Below are 15,656 nucleotides of genomic sequence, written 5' to 3' on the forward strand. Positions count from 1 at the left end.
TTCCCTGTCCCTGCTGAAGAGAAGCACCTGCTGAAGAGATGCTGCCACCACCATATTTGACAGTGGGGATGGTGTGTTCAGAGTGATGTGCAGTGTTAGTTTTCTGCCAAACATAGCGTTTTGCATTTTGGCCAAAAAGTTCCATTTTGGTCTCATCTGACCAGAGCACCTTCTTCCACATGTTTGCTGTGTCCCCCACATGGCTTGTGGCAAACTGCAAACGGGACTTCTTATGGTTTTCTGTTAACAATGACTTTCTTCTTGCCAGTCTTCCATAAAGGCCAACTTTGTGCAGTGCACGGCTAATAGTTGTCCTATGGACAGATTCCCCCACCTGAGCTGTAGATCTCTGCAGCTCGTCCAGAGTCACCATGGGCCTCTTGCCTGCATTTCTGATCAGCACTCTCCTTGTTCGGCCTGTGAGTTTAGGTGGACGGCCTTGTCTTGGTAGGTTTACAGTTGTGCTATACTCCTTCCATTTCTGAATGATCGCTTGAACAGTGCTCCGTGGGATGTTCAAGGCTTGGGAAATCTTTTTGTAGCCTAAGCCTGCTTTAAATTTCTCAATAACTTTATCCTTGACCTGTCTGGTGTGTTCTTTGGCCTTCATGGTGGTGTTGCTCCCAATATTCTCTTAGACAACCTCTGAGGCCATCACAGAGCAGCTGTATTTGTACTGACATTAGATTACACACAGGTGCACTCTATTTAGTCATTAGCACTCATCAGGCAATGTCTATGGGCAACTGACTGCACTCAGACCAAAGGGGGCTGAATAATTATGCACACCCCACTTTGCAGTTATATATTTGTAAAAAATGTTTGGAATCATGTATGATTTTCGTTCCACTTCTCACATGTGCACCACTTTGTATTGGTCTTTCACGTGGAATTCCAATTCCAATGAAATTGATTCATGTTTGTGGCTGAAATGTGACAAAATGTGGGAAAGTTCAAGGGGGCCAAATACTTTTGCAAGTCACTGTAACACAGCATATCTCTTTAGAGAAGATGACTAAAATAATAATAATAAATTGATGCATGGCATAAACATTAATACACCGCATAGGATGTAGATGAGCAGCCTTCCATTTTCCATGAAAACATCTGTCTCTCAGATCAAAAGCCAGTATTTTGTACAGATTTGTATTCAACAATGAATACTGAGCATTACTCTGAAAAGTGTGGTAATCCTGTTACACATATTTTTGTAATAATTGAAACTAATAAAATCAACTGTACTTTTGCCTTGCTCTATATTGCTTGTTGAGAATGAAAGAAAGAAAAAGAAAGATTAAACCTGCACCATATCTGAATATTATTATCATTTGCTGCTTTGTCTGTATAGAAGCACTAATACACTAGCCTAAAAAAAGGGATGACATCCTCAGAGATACGTCAGCACCCTCAATAATGCGTCATGTTTGACCGAGTTCAGGAGCTGTATAGGCCAAAGGAGAGGGAGACCCCCGCAGGAACAACGATATGCACCTCATCTCTCTGTGGTGATGTGGCACTGACTCCTGCTGGTGCTATGGAGCAAAGACAGTGATGAGGATATCCAGAGGTGTAAACCCCTGAAGTATCAACATCCAGTAGTTATGTTATGTAAAATATTCCAATTGAAGTGAAAATTAAAACTCACTCCAATACAAAATGTGGAAGAGCAAAGAACAAGCTAAAAACAAACAAAATTAAAAGGTACTTTTAAGGTTGAAGGTAAATGCAATAATTTCATAAATGAATCTGTGACTATACACTGATTATTTTTGTTTATCGGACTTAAGTGGCAAATTTTGTATTCTTTAAGTTTATGTAGTTTTTAGGTGACAGTAATATAGTTGTGTTTAAGGTGGTGATCAAATGTGGCATTTAGTGTATAGCTTTAAGGCGTTGCAGGCTTTTGTGAGATAACTTCCACTTGAATAAAATATTTTTCTAGCGCTCTACATTAATGATTGCTCAAGTTACCAATAAACATTTACACGTCACACTTTGCGTATTTTAATGGTTAATGCAATGAGATCACCTTGTCTTAAGGTTTATTTTTTCTCTCATTATAGTGCTAACAAGTTTAAATATACCCAAAACAGGTACAAAAAAAACACTAGCAGCTGCTTAAAATTTCATTTACATGACAACCTTAAATAAATATTTAAAACCTTTAAGTGCCAGTCCTTGGGTGATAATTTAGTAACAATTTATATTAAATTACAAATTATACCAGTAACATTTCCACATAGAGAAGTGTGAAAATTAACTAGCCTGTTGAAAATAGAAAGCCAAGCCTAACAGCAATACCCAAGCAGTCACAAGTAGGGACGAGACCCCATGGATGTAAACTAAAATGGATGTCCTGCCAAAATGGTGGAGCCTGCAGTTTGTTTATGATGAAACCTTTTCAAGGTCGCTGCATCACCTTTTCAAACGTCGTGTCGCAGCATTTCCATTTTTCTGCTCCTTCATCGAGGATTTCCATTTCAACAGTGACCCCAAAAAGGACATTTTGAAAATTTTTATTCAAGAACATTAAGATCAACCATTGGAGTCAGAAAAGCAGAAAACAGAAACATAACTTAACAGAAGTTTTTATCAGATGACTGGGTTCACATCAGCCATTTTTTTTGGGACGCATCAAACTTAGACATTTTTTTTGACCTAATAACAGTATTCTTTTTTTTTGTCTGTGGCATTTTACATCAACATACAATGTTTTTAAAACATTTGGAAAGCAATAATTTTATTAGTTCAACATTAAACTACAAGGAGATAAGCGGCAAATTCATATTCTCCTGCAAGATTTTATGCTTTAGCTGCCTTATGTTTACAATTAGATTCAAAATCCAACTTGTTGGAAAAGCTGTTACATCTGTTGTTTAGAAGTTTAAAACAAATCTGGATTAGACAAACTAAAAAAAATGCCACGACTACAGGATATGGACGGTATCCGTTTTTAAAATTGATATAAAATGGATATGAATGTGAAAACAAAATTTTGTTACATCAAGTGCAAGCCAAAAACAAAACTATAAATGACATTTGTAATATAAAACTTGGTAAAAAATACTTATTTAAAACTGTACAATCACCAAGTACACAGAGTGAGCACATCAACCACTATTCATTTGGCTTCAGTGGCTTCAGCCTTGGGCTCCTGCGGACAGAAAAACAAAAAACACGCCAACAGCAATGTCAACTGCATTGTTTTAGTCACATGACAACTTATTCTTAATTTTATTGATTATATTAAAAGGAGTCCTTGCAACACTTATCCATTATGAGAACAAATAAAACAGTAACTGCCTCACAGGTTTCCAGAACTCACACACATCATTTTTTTTAATATCTAGTTCTTTTTTTACTCATTTAATCTTTAAACTCATGAACAATTAAAGCAAATAAGTTAAGATAACATAAAAAAGGAGAAACGACCTGGAAAATATAAGAACATCTGTTTGATGTAACATTTATTAATTTGCAGTGTAACAGAAACAAACCTCAGCCTTGGTGCTCCCATTCTCAGCGGGTTTGGCTTTCTTTGTTTTGGGTGCCCTCTAGAAAATAAAATGATAGTAACAAATTAATCACAGAAATGAATCAAGCAAACATGTGGCAAACATCTTACAGAGCTGTTCCCCCATAGTAAGCGTGCAAGATTTTGGTTCAATACCTTTGCAACAGCCTTTTTCTTAGCCTCCACTGCCGCAGGTTTCGGTTTCTACAAGACAAGAAAGAAGATATTTAAATCAGTTTGAGATAACAGAATATAGATCCGTGAAATCCTAGGTAATAAAAGCTTATTACAAGTTAATAAACTTCTTGATCATGGGCTACATCCTCATGTCACATTAGGTAAGAGTGTAAGAGAACCTTTAATATATTCTTAAAAAATGTAAAATTAAAATTTAATACACACATGATAGACTACTTCAATTTCAAGTGGTTGCTTCTTACAAAAAATAGTGAACATTTAACAAAAACGACAGGATAATGCACATTAAATATACTGAGTACATCTAAAAATGCTTAATTGTGTTTAAAAAGAACTTACTAATGCCAGCCGTGCAGAGGTTCTCTTAGGCTGTAGAGCCACAAGGAAGTGAAAGTTAAAACAAACAGTGTCTTATTTTGCATCAATATTAATAGCTTTGTTTATACATGACCTTTAAAGAGTATGCAATTGCAAAAAGTAAGTTAAAACAAAAGCAAAAAAAAAGAGATGAAAATGGGAGTAGAGTTTGAATAAATATATTAACTAAGTACAACACTCATCATCCTAAATAAGGGCACAAAATATATTATATCAGTGGCAAAAAACATACAAACGATACATCAAAAACAAGCATTTATCCACAAATTCTAAATGCAACTGCTGCATCAACACAATATAAAAATATATTCATTTTAGACAAACCTCAGAGGAAGCAGGTGCCTGTAAGACAAGGAAGGGGAAAACATTACAAACTGAAAAGTAAAACTACATAATAATAATAATAAATACAGATTTAAATAGCACAAAACTTTTTTTTATTTTCTGTGTGCACTATTTTACATTGTTTTAATATAAAAATGTTCACAGAAGATCTAATATATATGTTAAATTTTTTTAACACTGCTCTTGATTTTTCAAGTTCACAAAGAGCTTTCCCGCGCATATTTGAATTCAAATTTGGGCAGTCCTGTCACCATGACACCGCCTTGGCGCCCTGACAGCTTCCTTTGTTTTGTATCAGTGCGCGCCTACAGACAGCTGTTGGGAAACTGATAAGATTACTACTTTACTAATCTGTACCTACGACAAATGGAGCTCAACGAATGCCTGGAGAGGTTTCAAGGAAGACAAAAAAAAAAATAAAAAAATCACGGATGAGACTGAGATTTTCATCGAAAAACACCCCAAACAATCCTGTTGTGATAATTTAATTTTAAATCGTTAAATATGCATTTTTTTAATAGCATGGCCACTCACTGCACCTTAAATTAATGCGTTGAAAATACGATAAAACGCACACAAATGTGCAAAAAAAAAAAAAATTTTATTTTTGTATTTATACGTTTTTTCCTGCTGCGCACTTGCAAACTGCAATCCAATCGCGTTTGACGTTTTTAATAAATATTTGCTACTGTTAACAAACCCATTTCAAACGACGATGCAAGAACCAGGCTGGCACATATTATTCAAAACCTGAGCGGAAAAAAATAATAATCGCCACCTCCCCTCCCCCAACTCCTTCCTCAAATTTGCAGCCTGCGTTCGAGCTTATTTTGATTGCTTGATAACGGCGCAGTTCATATTTATCTTCATTAATTCGGATCCCAAGTTATGCATTCAAGCATCGACGCGCAGGTTGAGAAAAAGAATAAAGAAAAACAGTCATTGTCCATATCGAAAGTTTGTTACTGCGTTTACAACAGCAAGATTTGTGCCCTGCCTACTGCCAAAGAGAGGGGGGGGAAAAAAGATGGTGTCAGAAATTTTGCACAACGCAATGTCAACGGCTGGACTAACCAGAGTTTGGCGCTGGAAGACAAAAAATTTACAAAAATACACGCAACTGTGCGCGTTTAACTCATAAGAATAATTTAAAACCATGAGCAAAAATTTCAACTTTTGTTTTCGACGAGTGGGAGGATGCTTGCGCTCTTCTCCACTGTCAGACCGCCATTGCTAAAACGCTTGTTAGGGATGATGACGTTCTTCTTAAGCAGAAATATCAGGCGCAGTCTTGTGTTAACTTAATGCTACGAAAACGATTCCAGTGCACAGACTTAAATTAAATTTAAATTCATGTTTTTTTTACCTTTGCTTTGCCCATGTTCTCAGCGGGAAACGAAGAAAAACGTCAGGAAAATACAGCTGCGAAAATGGCTTTTTTCGAAGCGATAACAGACGCCAACCAAGCGCGCACAGCGGAAAATGGCGAATGTATAATGCAAACGAATGTTCTTGTAGTTTATACACTGAAATATAAGAACGAAACCGGTTTGAACCAGTTTTGTGTTTCGAATCTCGCCATTGGATAGAAAGGCGTCACGTGGGTTGGAGGCGCCTCCCATTTGTTAAAAAGGCAGACGGCAACTTGAAGGAATACGGATTATAGTCGCGGGGTGGCGCTGTATGAACGACTGATTCGTTCTGCTGTACCGAAAAAATAAATACGCAGATAATGGCGCGTCAAAGTCGTTGCACCTTTTCTCACCGTCTATCGGATAAACTGAACAATTTTTGCTCACAAAGTCCGCCAGAACCAAATTTTATGGTGTATCTAATATCCCCGCGTTGCAACTGACCAATCACGTTGTTTGATGTCATAGCTTTGAGGCAAAATACGGTCGCGGGTGAAGATTAGACTATGGTGCTTTCTGTCAGCTTGTGGTGGATGAATGTCTATTTGGCTTGGGCATGTAAGACTGTAATTTTAGCCCTGTGTAAAACCAAAAATCAACATTTAGTTATTATTATTATTACCTGAGGGATTGAGGGTCAAACCAAGCGTTGTGTGAAGAAATACTAATACAGACATATACAATTTGTAACTGGTAGATGTTTAGTGGATTTTAAGCTATGACTATATATTAAATAGCTAAAAGTAGGATACCTATTCAACACTAAAATACTGTTCACATGTCTGTGCATTAGTAGTAATATTCCAGAATATTCCAGGACTGTATGCCTGATGAGTAGTATAAATTCATGCTTATACCTATGTATGTGTATATAAGCATATTTTTGTGGGGCAGTATGTTTATAGTATGGTGTTTCTAGTTCTACCAAAGTTTATCAATTCTTCTGTCAGTGTATAGATGATGCAAGTTAAATAAAATTGGTTCCTAGAAGTGTTTCCTCAGGAGGGACAAGATCCAAATATGATGATTTGATGAAGAGATGTCTTGCATTTGAGTTTGTGATTTAAAGACTGAGGACTTCTTGGATAAAATTGGGACATTTTTTCTTCAATTTTTTCCCAAATAAACAAAACCCAACAAACATCCAGCTGGAAAAAAGTAAAAGTGGTTCTTTGCTTGTGTTATACCACCAACTGAGATGCAGAATAGCAATTACAAGCAGTTATTTAAATTTTTGCAATACATAGCGTATTAGTAGTTGATAAGCTTTAAGGCTCAATACTTCCAACAGGTAGCAGCAGAAATTATATCGGTACAGTTTTATGTGCTGAAAGTCATCTACTTGCAAAAACGACTCGTTAATCCAATAAAACACCATCACCAGTTTTCCCCCTGAGAGTCCATATATATCAGCAGCATGGACCACACACATATTTTTTGCTGCACAAGTTAAGACAATAGATAACCATATTTTGGAAGCCAAATGGAGACAAAAGCTTAGACTTGTAGTATGTAAGTACAAAACAGAGAATTTCACATCATTTAATCATATCTGACATACAGTAATCATTTTATTTTGTTCCAGAAAGCTGGTCAAAATATAGTTATGTAATCAAAATCACAGTCAACAAACAACACTTTATGCTTCAACAACAATTTAAAAGTTCTGTGGACGAATGTTTTGGAACCGAAACACAGGATCCGTGGCTTTCACTCACATAAAATGACCTTCCGTTCAACGGCATGCATTTAACTGACAGTTTATACGATGATTTAACTACATCTTGACCAGTCATTTCCACCTATTAGAGTTTTTAAATCTACAATCATAAATAGCAGGATTATTCTACAGCCCCATAGGGGTAAAACTGCCCTCTTATATGAATCAGCAACAAAATAAAACCGCTCCCAGTTACTGCTTGCTCTTCCCTTTTCCACAGAAGCCCTTTTGGGAAGAGGACATAGGAGAGGCTTCGTCCCCGCTTCAGAGGATTTGTTCTTCTATGTATTCTTAGGCCAACAAGGATTCACTGCATAAGTCAGAAAAGAAAGAGTCTCTTTTGTGCTTCAGTGCTTCTAGGAAGTCTCGAACTCGTTCTTCCCGGCAGGAAGTGTAGTGTAGTAGCGCCTCTTGTCTTCTCTGGCTATCGACGGGCTTTCCATTGCTGTGATGCTGCAAGAGCTCTGCTACACAAGCACGATCTGCTTCTAGCTGCTGCAGAGCCTGATGCTCTCGATGGAGGTCTCTAGCTTTCTGTAATAACAAACACACCAAATTAGACATACATTTAAATATATACATAGATACAGGAGTTACTTTAATCTTTCTCTGCCTGTTTAACAACACTGTTTCACAAAGTAACACTGATCTACATTAATTGCTACGGTTAACAAGTGATGAACCTGCAACTCACACAGCCAAAACATAAGCCCTTTTCAGATATGGGATGCATAACACAGCTGCTTATTGCTGCTTATGATTCTCCAAAACAACTAACCAAGTGCCAGCGTGTCACAATCTAGTATACTCATAGTGCTTGTCCAAAAGCTCTGATAAATGGAGGGTTTCATCAGAAAAATTGCAACCTCTGTGCCAAATCAAACATGGGGATCTTTCCATTGTAGTGATCCCTTTGGGGTGGGCGGAGCAGCTGGAAGTTCTGTTCCAAAGAACTCACAAAAATGCAGGGAAGACATGCAGTCATAATCATGCACCGTATCCATGCCCCGTGTCTCACTTGCTTCCCTGTGTTTGCACTTATACTTGAACATATTTGCCAACAAGTCCATACACCTCTTTAAGCCACTGATACTGACACATTTATTCGTATTAAGTTAAATAAATATTTGTTCTCTTTATTCTTCTTTGCTGCGGCCTTTGAGTCAGTCATAACAGCGACCAGGGTGCAACATGGAGCTGACACAGTCAGCTGCCATCACATTAATGAAAAGCAGAGCATGGCCGACAGTGGGTGACAGGGGTCATAACTACAGTAGTACCCAAACAGCTAAGTCCAATTAGGTTCAAAACCAAAAGAGCGGTATGGTTCAGTTATATTAGACATCTGAAAGTACATTTTTGTGCTGCTTCTAAATAATATTATTCTAGTTATACAGGACCTTTAGTCACATTTAGATCCTTCCCAGCAAGGAAATAAAGGAGGCCAAAAATAACAAACATGATGACCCCAAAAACACACCGTATTCTTCGACTGCCTCACTCTACACAGCCCTTCCAACTCTGGGGACAAAAAGCTATGGAGTATTCAAACTAAACACGAAAAACTGACACATACTGTTGAGACTGCACTTCTTTTTTCTTATAGTGAGTTTCACTGATCTAGCCTACTTCGGATCAAAGTGGGCTGTATGTGGCCCACAATGTAAAATGAGTTTGACATCCCTGGTCTAAACAAATAAACTCCTTTCTCATGTTCGTTCCCTCTTTCTTACGTGCACACATGCTTTTGAAAATCACTCTGGGAGAGCACATTTGTTTAACTGGGGCAGTTCTTGGAAGCTGTGACTCAGGGTTCCCTCACATTATAGATTCATCACTAAATGCAGATTTTCATGGAGATAGCTTTAATTGGGAAAAGACTGAAATTCCATGAGTGAACCTGAACTAGTTACTTAACCTAACATGAGTGATGACTCTTGTCAAATGCGCTCGGACACACCGCGTGGCTCACACAGTGTGAGTAAACCCTAATTCTGTCTCAGTATTATCCTTACCTGGATGGATTTGTGATTTAATTGATACTGCAGAATGGCTTCACACAGGTTCCAGAATGAGTACTCTGGCCACAGAACGGACTGAAATACTAGGCAGGAGTGAGAGGTCTGCAGAAAGAGCACACACGAAAACCAATACAAGTTTACAGGGTATCTGAGAAAAAACTGGAAGAACAAAATAAAGCTTTTACAATTTGTGCTGTAACCCAGTCATTAGGTTAATACTGTCTTTCAGTGATTGCACCCCCAAACTGGAAGGGAGACTTGTCACAGGCTTTAAGGAATGTAGAAAGAAAATCTTACGTGCAAATAAATCACTAAAGATATATATAGAAAGATAAGTCAGAGGAGATACAAAGAATTCTCTCGGAGTCTGTTTCAGCTGTTCAAGACTATTTTTTTTTTCTTGTAAAACCCAAGTACTTACCATCCCTGATGGTCACTAGATAAAAACACTGATAGTGAATTAAATATAAACTGTAACTGTACTCATACAATGAAACACTCATCACAGATTGGTTTCTTTTGGCATCAGACAGTTTTGCTGGATTAATTTTCACAGACAGCTTTGAAGGTTAACATCATGAATGACCAATACATCCTGCAAAACAAGTCCAACCACCAGTGTTACTCTGTTCTTAATTCACAAAAAAACATTACTCATCAAGCCCTTTCCTGCGATAAAAGGGGTTGGAATAAAACACACATGTTTATTAAAAGGCCAGAAATTAAATAAAGTAGTACATCTCAATACTTGAGCAGTATTCAGATTTTCGTTTGGAGCCAGGAAAAACCCTGCTCCTAAATCATCATGATCCCTAAAGACTCAACCAAGCATAAATCGAAATCCTACTTTGCTGTTTTCATAGTTTCATAGAAAAACAGCCCTATCTTCAGGGGTAAATCAATTCAAGTTTATATGCAGCACCAGCTGGCAACAACAGTCATTTCAATGGGCTTTATATTGCAACATTCTCAAATTGGGGACATCCTGACTGGAATTGTTCAAACAAACAATTCCTATGCAAATTATTGCAAATGACTAATTTGTAAGAACTCTTGAGCATTTGAAATAAAGGCCAGGATGGCCTGTAAGTGGCTAAAACATTTGGATTAAGTGAATGCTTTACAGGTAGTAAGTAACTGCAGTCACCTTAGAGCCCTGTGGTACGGAGCCAAATAAATTGATCATATTTAAAAATTTTAAAATGAATTATAACAACAACACCTCACTGAAGAGCTGAGGGAAGATTGGATAGTTTATATGATGTAAGTGTTAGAGTTGCTTAGAGATCAATAGGAGAGAATCAGTCTAAATGAAGATGAGGTTTGTGGGAAATGCGGTCCCAATCAAAAGTTTAAGACCATTTGAAAAATGGCTAAAATATCATATTTTGCATGGTTGGATCTTAACAAGGTTCCAAGTAGAGCTTCAACATACAACGAGAAGAAATGGGAGTGAGACAAAACATTTTTTTTAAGCATGCAACTAATTGAAAACAGCGATTAAACTGAAACAGGCTGTTTTACAGCTGATCACAAGTTTAGGACCACACCTTCAAAAAAAAACAAAAACAAAAACCACACAACCAAAAAACATAAACTACCTCAAAACAGAAATCAAAGTTCCAAATATGAACTCAGCAATGAGTAGCTTCACCGTTATTATTGATTAATGCAAAAATTTGTTGCGGTATGCTTGATGCAAGCGTTTTCATCCAAAACACCTCTTGTCACAGCAGTAATGTTGGAAACCATCGGGATCATCTTCCACTTGACCTTTGCGTTTCATAACCCTCAGGATCGTTTAAGAAATTCCAAATGACTGTCTTACTGCATCCCACCTTAGCAGCGATGGCGCACTGTGAGAGACCCTGCTTATGCAGTTCAACAACTTTTTGCCTTTGCCATCAGAACGTGACGACAGTGTGACTACCTCACAGAAAATGACAATGAATCCTCATTTTTGCACAGATTTGGCCTTTTAAAGGCATGTGGTCCTAAACTTTTGATCAACTGTAAAACAGCCTGTTTCATTTTAAGCGTTGTTTTCAATCATTTGCATGCTCAAAAAAAATGTTGTCTCACTCCCATTTCTTCTTGTTGCATATTGAAGCTCTACTTGGAACCTTGTTAAGAACTAACCATGCAAAACATGATTTTTTGCCATTTTTCAAGTGGTATTAAACTTTTGATTGGGACCGTGTATGGTGAACTTTATTAGCTGTTGATGACACCCATCTCACTCTCACCTGCCAAAGAAGGAAGTCGCTGAGGCGCACCTCTCCAGAGGTGCGGATGAGCAAATCAGGATTTGGCGAGTTATTGCTGTACAGACACTCACTTAGCAATGCCTCCGACACATCACTACACATCACAGAAACACAAACAGCTTGTTAACACAATGGCTCTCCAGGACACCTTTCTACAGAGTATTTAACAAAGGATGACAAGATGAACTCATTGCTGTTTCGTTTACCTTCCTTTGATCAGGCCTTGCTCTACTCCCCATGCCATTTCCCTGACTGCATTGGTGATTTCATATCTTGATGTGTAGGCAAAACACACATTGACAAAACACCTACAAAACAAGAATTTGTGGTGCTGTGGTCACTTCTAATGTACAGGATATCATGCACAATGAAAAACACAAGCTACTAAGCATACTTATTGTGATTCCTGGTTGTGAACACGGCTTTGGCAATAAGCTGTTGAAGGTCAAGTGGCAGCATATTCAAGTCGCCCAGCACTCGGATACAAACGCCATGTTTCTCTAGATTTTCACTGCAAAACAAAACCGAAAGACATTTATAGGAAAAGCATGAAGATGAACAGGATATACAGAAAGACTACTCAGGATCCTGAAACTTGTCTGTCTGCATTTTCTACCCAGAAAAACACAAAGGAGACTCCGGAGAATTTTGAGTACTCAGTGTGTACAGTGGACTTGAAAGAGTCTGCTGTCCAGCACTGTGCAAAAGTGGTTTGTCATAAGGATGTCAATCGTTCGAAAAATAATAACCTTGTATCATAAACAGCCAGCAGCCTCATAAACAAATTTGTCCAAATTTTGATAGACATAATACAACATCCAATAGAAGGGGATTTTTTTTTTTTTTTTACAGTGTTAAATTCTTTAGACAGGTTACTCAGATTTAAAAAAAAAAGGAGCAAAACATGGCATTTGAACAAGTGAGCTACTTATACCACAGTCTTGTGTGCAACAAATACAGACTAAAGGGCAATATTAAGCAATGGATTAGTCAGCAAGCTCTTTGTTTTATTTCTCCAAAGTGAAGAAATAAGTCAGCTGTAAAATATTTCATACTTGTGTGGAAACAGAGAGAAATGGCTTGCAGACTAACAGGCCTCCACCTTAGCTTGAAAATGTATCTGCAGCAGTCATCAGCTGCTTAATAAATAAATAGTACATGCACCACAATGACCACAGAGTAAAATGAAAAGAGAATCCACGTTAGTTGACTAGTCTGAGCTTGACATACTGCACTACAGTGAAAAAGTAAGCACTATTGAAGAGACCAGTGGAAATAACAGACTCCCTTGCTTCCTCTTGGCCATCCCACCATTAGCACACTGCATCTGACTCAGTGTCTGATGCATTGCATTAGTAAATGTTTCTGTGTCAACACTGTTGTTGTGTCTGTCTGAACCAAAAGTAACAAACAAACAAATAACAACAGATTTCCATCCAAGCCCACCCTAAAGGTGAACTCCAAGGATCTCGTGCCTCTGCTGGAAACAGGTCGTCAAAACTGGTTTAAAATTGTTTTCTCATGTACAGACCCCCATTTACTTTAACTTCAGATTTATGCTTGAGCGCTGCAAGTCACTCTTTCTAAACTTTACTTTAAGGAAGCAATGAATCATATGATGTACAAACTGTGACCACAAGCAAAGTGGAAAACTCAGCTCGAAACTCACTGTTCCTCCAGCAGCCTTTCAAACTTCTGCCTGGCGAGCTCCATCAAACCATCCACCTCATCTTCGGTGCGCTTGAAGTTCTCAATGCTGAAGGCATACACCGTCACCTCTGGGATGTTCAGATGCTTGCACCAACGTAGTGTCTGGTGTGGAGAAGACGAAGCATTTTGACACACATCATCAATTTGTTTCTGCCCATGTGACATGCATTTCCTATAGCCGAAACCCCCAAACTCACCTCTGCCAGCTTGTTGAAGCCCTGCATGTGTCCTTCCTGCCGTTCCATGTTTTTCTTACGTGCAAAACGTCGATTACCATCCATGATGAAGGCCACATGTTTAGGCATGGGTCCTGCCTGAAAGACAACAGTCAAAAGAGTCCAAAGAAATGCAGAAGAAAAAGCATTAATGCAATCTACGGTAATCCATAAAAGACCAACACTGTCTAATGCTATGTAGATATCTGCTGATATCTTATCACAAAAATGTCACGTACAACTTTTTTTCGAAACATTTCAAATTTAAATAAAATAGCAATTTCCAGATTAAAAAAACCCCCCCTCATCACCATCAACTAATATGTTTGCATTTTGAACGATAACTAATAAGTCATTCCCTGTGTAAGCTTTTCTTTATGGTATTTTCTGAATCTTAACCTTGTCAAACAAATAAATAAATAGTTTGATGTTTTCTAAATGGCTCAGTTTGTCACTCTATTTTCTATCCAGATACTCTGAAATGACATACTTGATATTTTTGTCAAGGCACACATATTTGGTATACATATATGCATTCGTATAATTCTCAGATTCCCTTTCTTATATATTGCACACCTCTGTTGCTTGTGAAGCCTGCACACAAGAATTTCACTCGTATGCGCTGTACCAGTGTACCAGCACATGTGATGTGACAATAAAAGTGATTTGATTTGAGTCACAGAAAGGCAGAAGACCGACAAAAGCGAGGCTGGAAAAGACAGCCAACTTATAACGTACAGCTTACCTTTAGTATATTGGCAGAAATCTTTTCAAGCAGGGACAACTCGCCTTCTTTTATCCACGACATATCCGTGCTGCCGAAAGACAGAAAGGTTTATTTATAAAAAGGTGGTTGGGGGGGGGGGGAATTCAATGAGCACTCCTACCGCACACACTCCCTCTTCCAGAAGAAAAAAAAAAAACTTCACCAAGTTTTAGCTTTCACGAAAGGGAAGGCATCTGGTTCCCACATTAACGTCCCATTTTTAGAAGATATTGCATTACATTTGCAGCCACTTATGGATTTCACCGTTCCACTGCAAGCCCGGCTCACGAGACCTGCAGGGAACTAAACCGCCGCGAGACTGGAAAAGGACTGACGGGCGCCCTCGTTGCCCAGGAAACACATACAGTGCTTCATTCATTCAAACTACTGAAGCACGAGCTGTTCTACTCACAAACTGCGATCGTTTTATCACATTTCACATACCTTCCAACTCACAGCCTTAACGATGACGACCTCTTCCGTATTGGAGTGAAGTGACGTATGAGCGTGCTGACGACTTCCTGTCAGCAGTTAGTAGATTTTTGAATCATGCGGATGGACGCACGCTACGCTTCAATCAAAGGACTGACTGTGATTTCCTTAACTAAAGGGAAGTGGTCTTCTCAACGTTTACTGAAGTAAAAACACCACAATATGAACTAAGGGATGACAAGTAAATTAAAATCTATTATTTTTAATATCTTTTTAATGTCTTTTTAAAAAAATATTAAATCGAACATAAAAAGCCAAAGACATCAATGGGGTTTGAGAGTGTGTGTGTGTGTGGGGGGGGGGTTGTAATATAATAATCCAATAATAAATAGGAAAAAATCCAACAAACACCTGACACTGGACCTGAGAGATGCACCTTGCCCTTCAGCTGATCCATTTACTGTTCACTGAGACCTCATCAGCAATCGTGTCAGTGGAAGGGTGGCTGTCAAGAAGCCATTCTTAACGAATGGAAACAGTGAGAAAAGGCGGAGGTGTGCCATATTATATAAGAAGTGGACTGAAAATCGATGGAAACAGATGTTATGGAGCGATGAATCCAATTATAAAATGTTTGGTTCAAATTACTGTCAGTACTGAGGAGGTCGTGAGAGCAGT

At 38.2% G+C, this 15,656-nt stretch overlaps 1 protein-coding gene and 1 long non-coding RNA gene across 3 annotated transcripts; both read right to left on the minus strand.

The window, feature by feature from the left end:
- Positions 1–2,500: 2,500 nt before the first annotated feature.
- Positions 2,501–5,964, minus strand: LOC308405164. The gene is made up of 6 exons (XR_013973282.1): positions 5,802–5,964; positions 4,415–4,432; positions 4,052–4,081; positions 3,671–3,718; positions 3,498–3,554; positions 2,501–3,154 (listed from the first exon to the last, which is right to left on the minus strand). It is a non-coding gene; the product is annotated as an uncharacterized lncRNA (long non-coding RNA).
- Positions 5,965–7,356: 1,392 nt separating this feature from the next.
- dhdds (dehydrodolichyl diphosphate synthase) lies at positions 7,357–15,066 on the minus strand. Of its 2 annotated transcripts, none has more exons than XM_080897243.1 (9): positions 14,991–15,066; positions 14,526–14,595; positions 13,763–13,879; positions 13,525–13,667; positions 12,250–12,366; positions 12,062–12,163; positions 11,835–11,949; positions 9,583–9,690; positions 7,357–8,101 (listed from the first exon to the last, which is right to left on the minus strand). In XM_080897243.1, the coding sequence occupies exons 2-9, from the start codon at positions 14,586–14,588 to the stop codon at positions 7,859–7,861; spliced, it is 1,008 nt and encodes a 335-aa protein (XP_080753369.1). In that variant the 5' UTR covers positions 14,589–14,595; positions 14,991–15,066; the 3' UTR covers positions 7,357–7,858. The 2 variants fall into 2 exon arrangements, with proteins under 2 accessions (XP_080753369.1, XP_080753368.1); XM_080897242.1 differs by lacking the exon at positions 14,991–15,066 and adding an exon at positions 14,710–14,980.
- Between the last annotated feature and the right edge of the window lie 590 nt (positions 15,067–15,656).

This window comes from Rhamphochromis sp. 'chilingali' (assembly GCF_963969265.1).
Source record: "Rhamphochromis sp. 'chilingali' genome assembly, chromosome: 11".
NCBI lineage: Eukaryota > Metazoa > Chordata > Actinopteri > Cichliformes > Cichlidae > Rhamphochromis > Rhamphochromis sp. 'chilingali'.

Excerpts from the sequence above, each read along its gene's own strand:
- dhdds (XM_080897242.1), bottom strand. The coding sequence starts at position 14,753 with ATGTGGGAACCAGATGCCTTCCCTTTCGTGAAAGCTAAAACTTG. Across the intron at positions 13,880-14,525 it reads TTTCTGCCAATATACTAAAG|GCAGGACCCATGCCTAAACA; the intron begins GTAAGCTGTACG and ends GTTGTCTTTCAG. Across the intron at positions 12,164-12,249 it reads ACAACCAGGAATCACAATAA|GTGTTTTGTCAATGTGTGTT; the intron begins GTATGCTTAGTA and ends CTTGTTTTGTAG.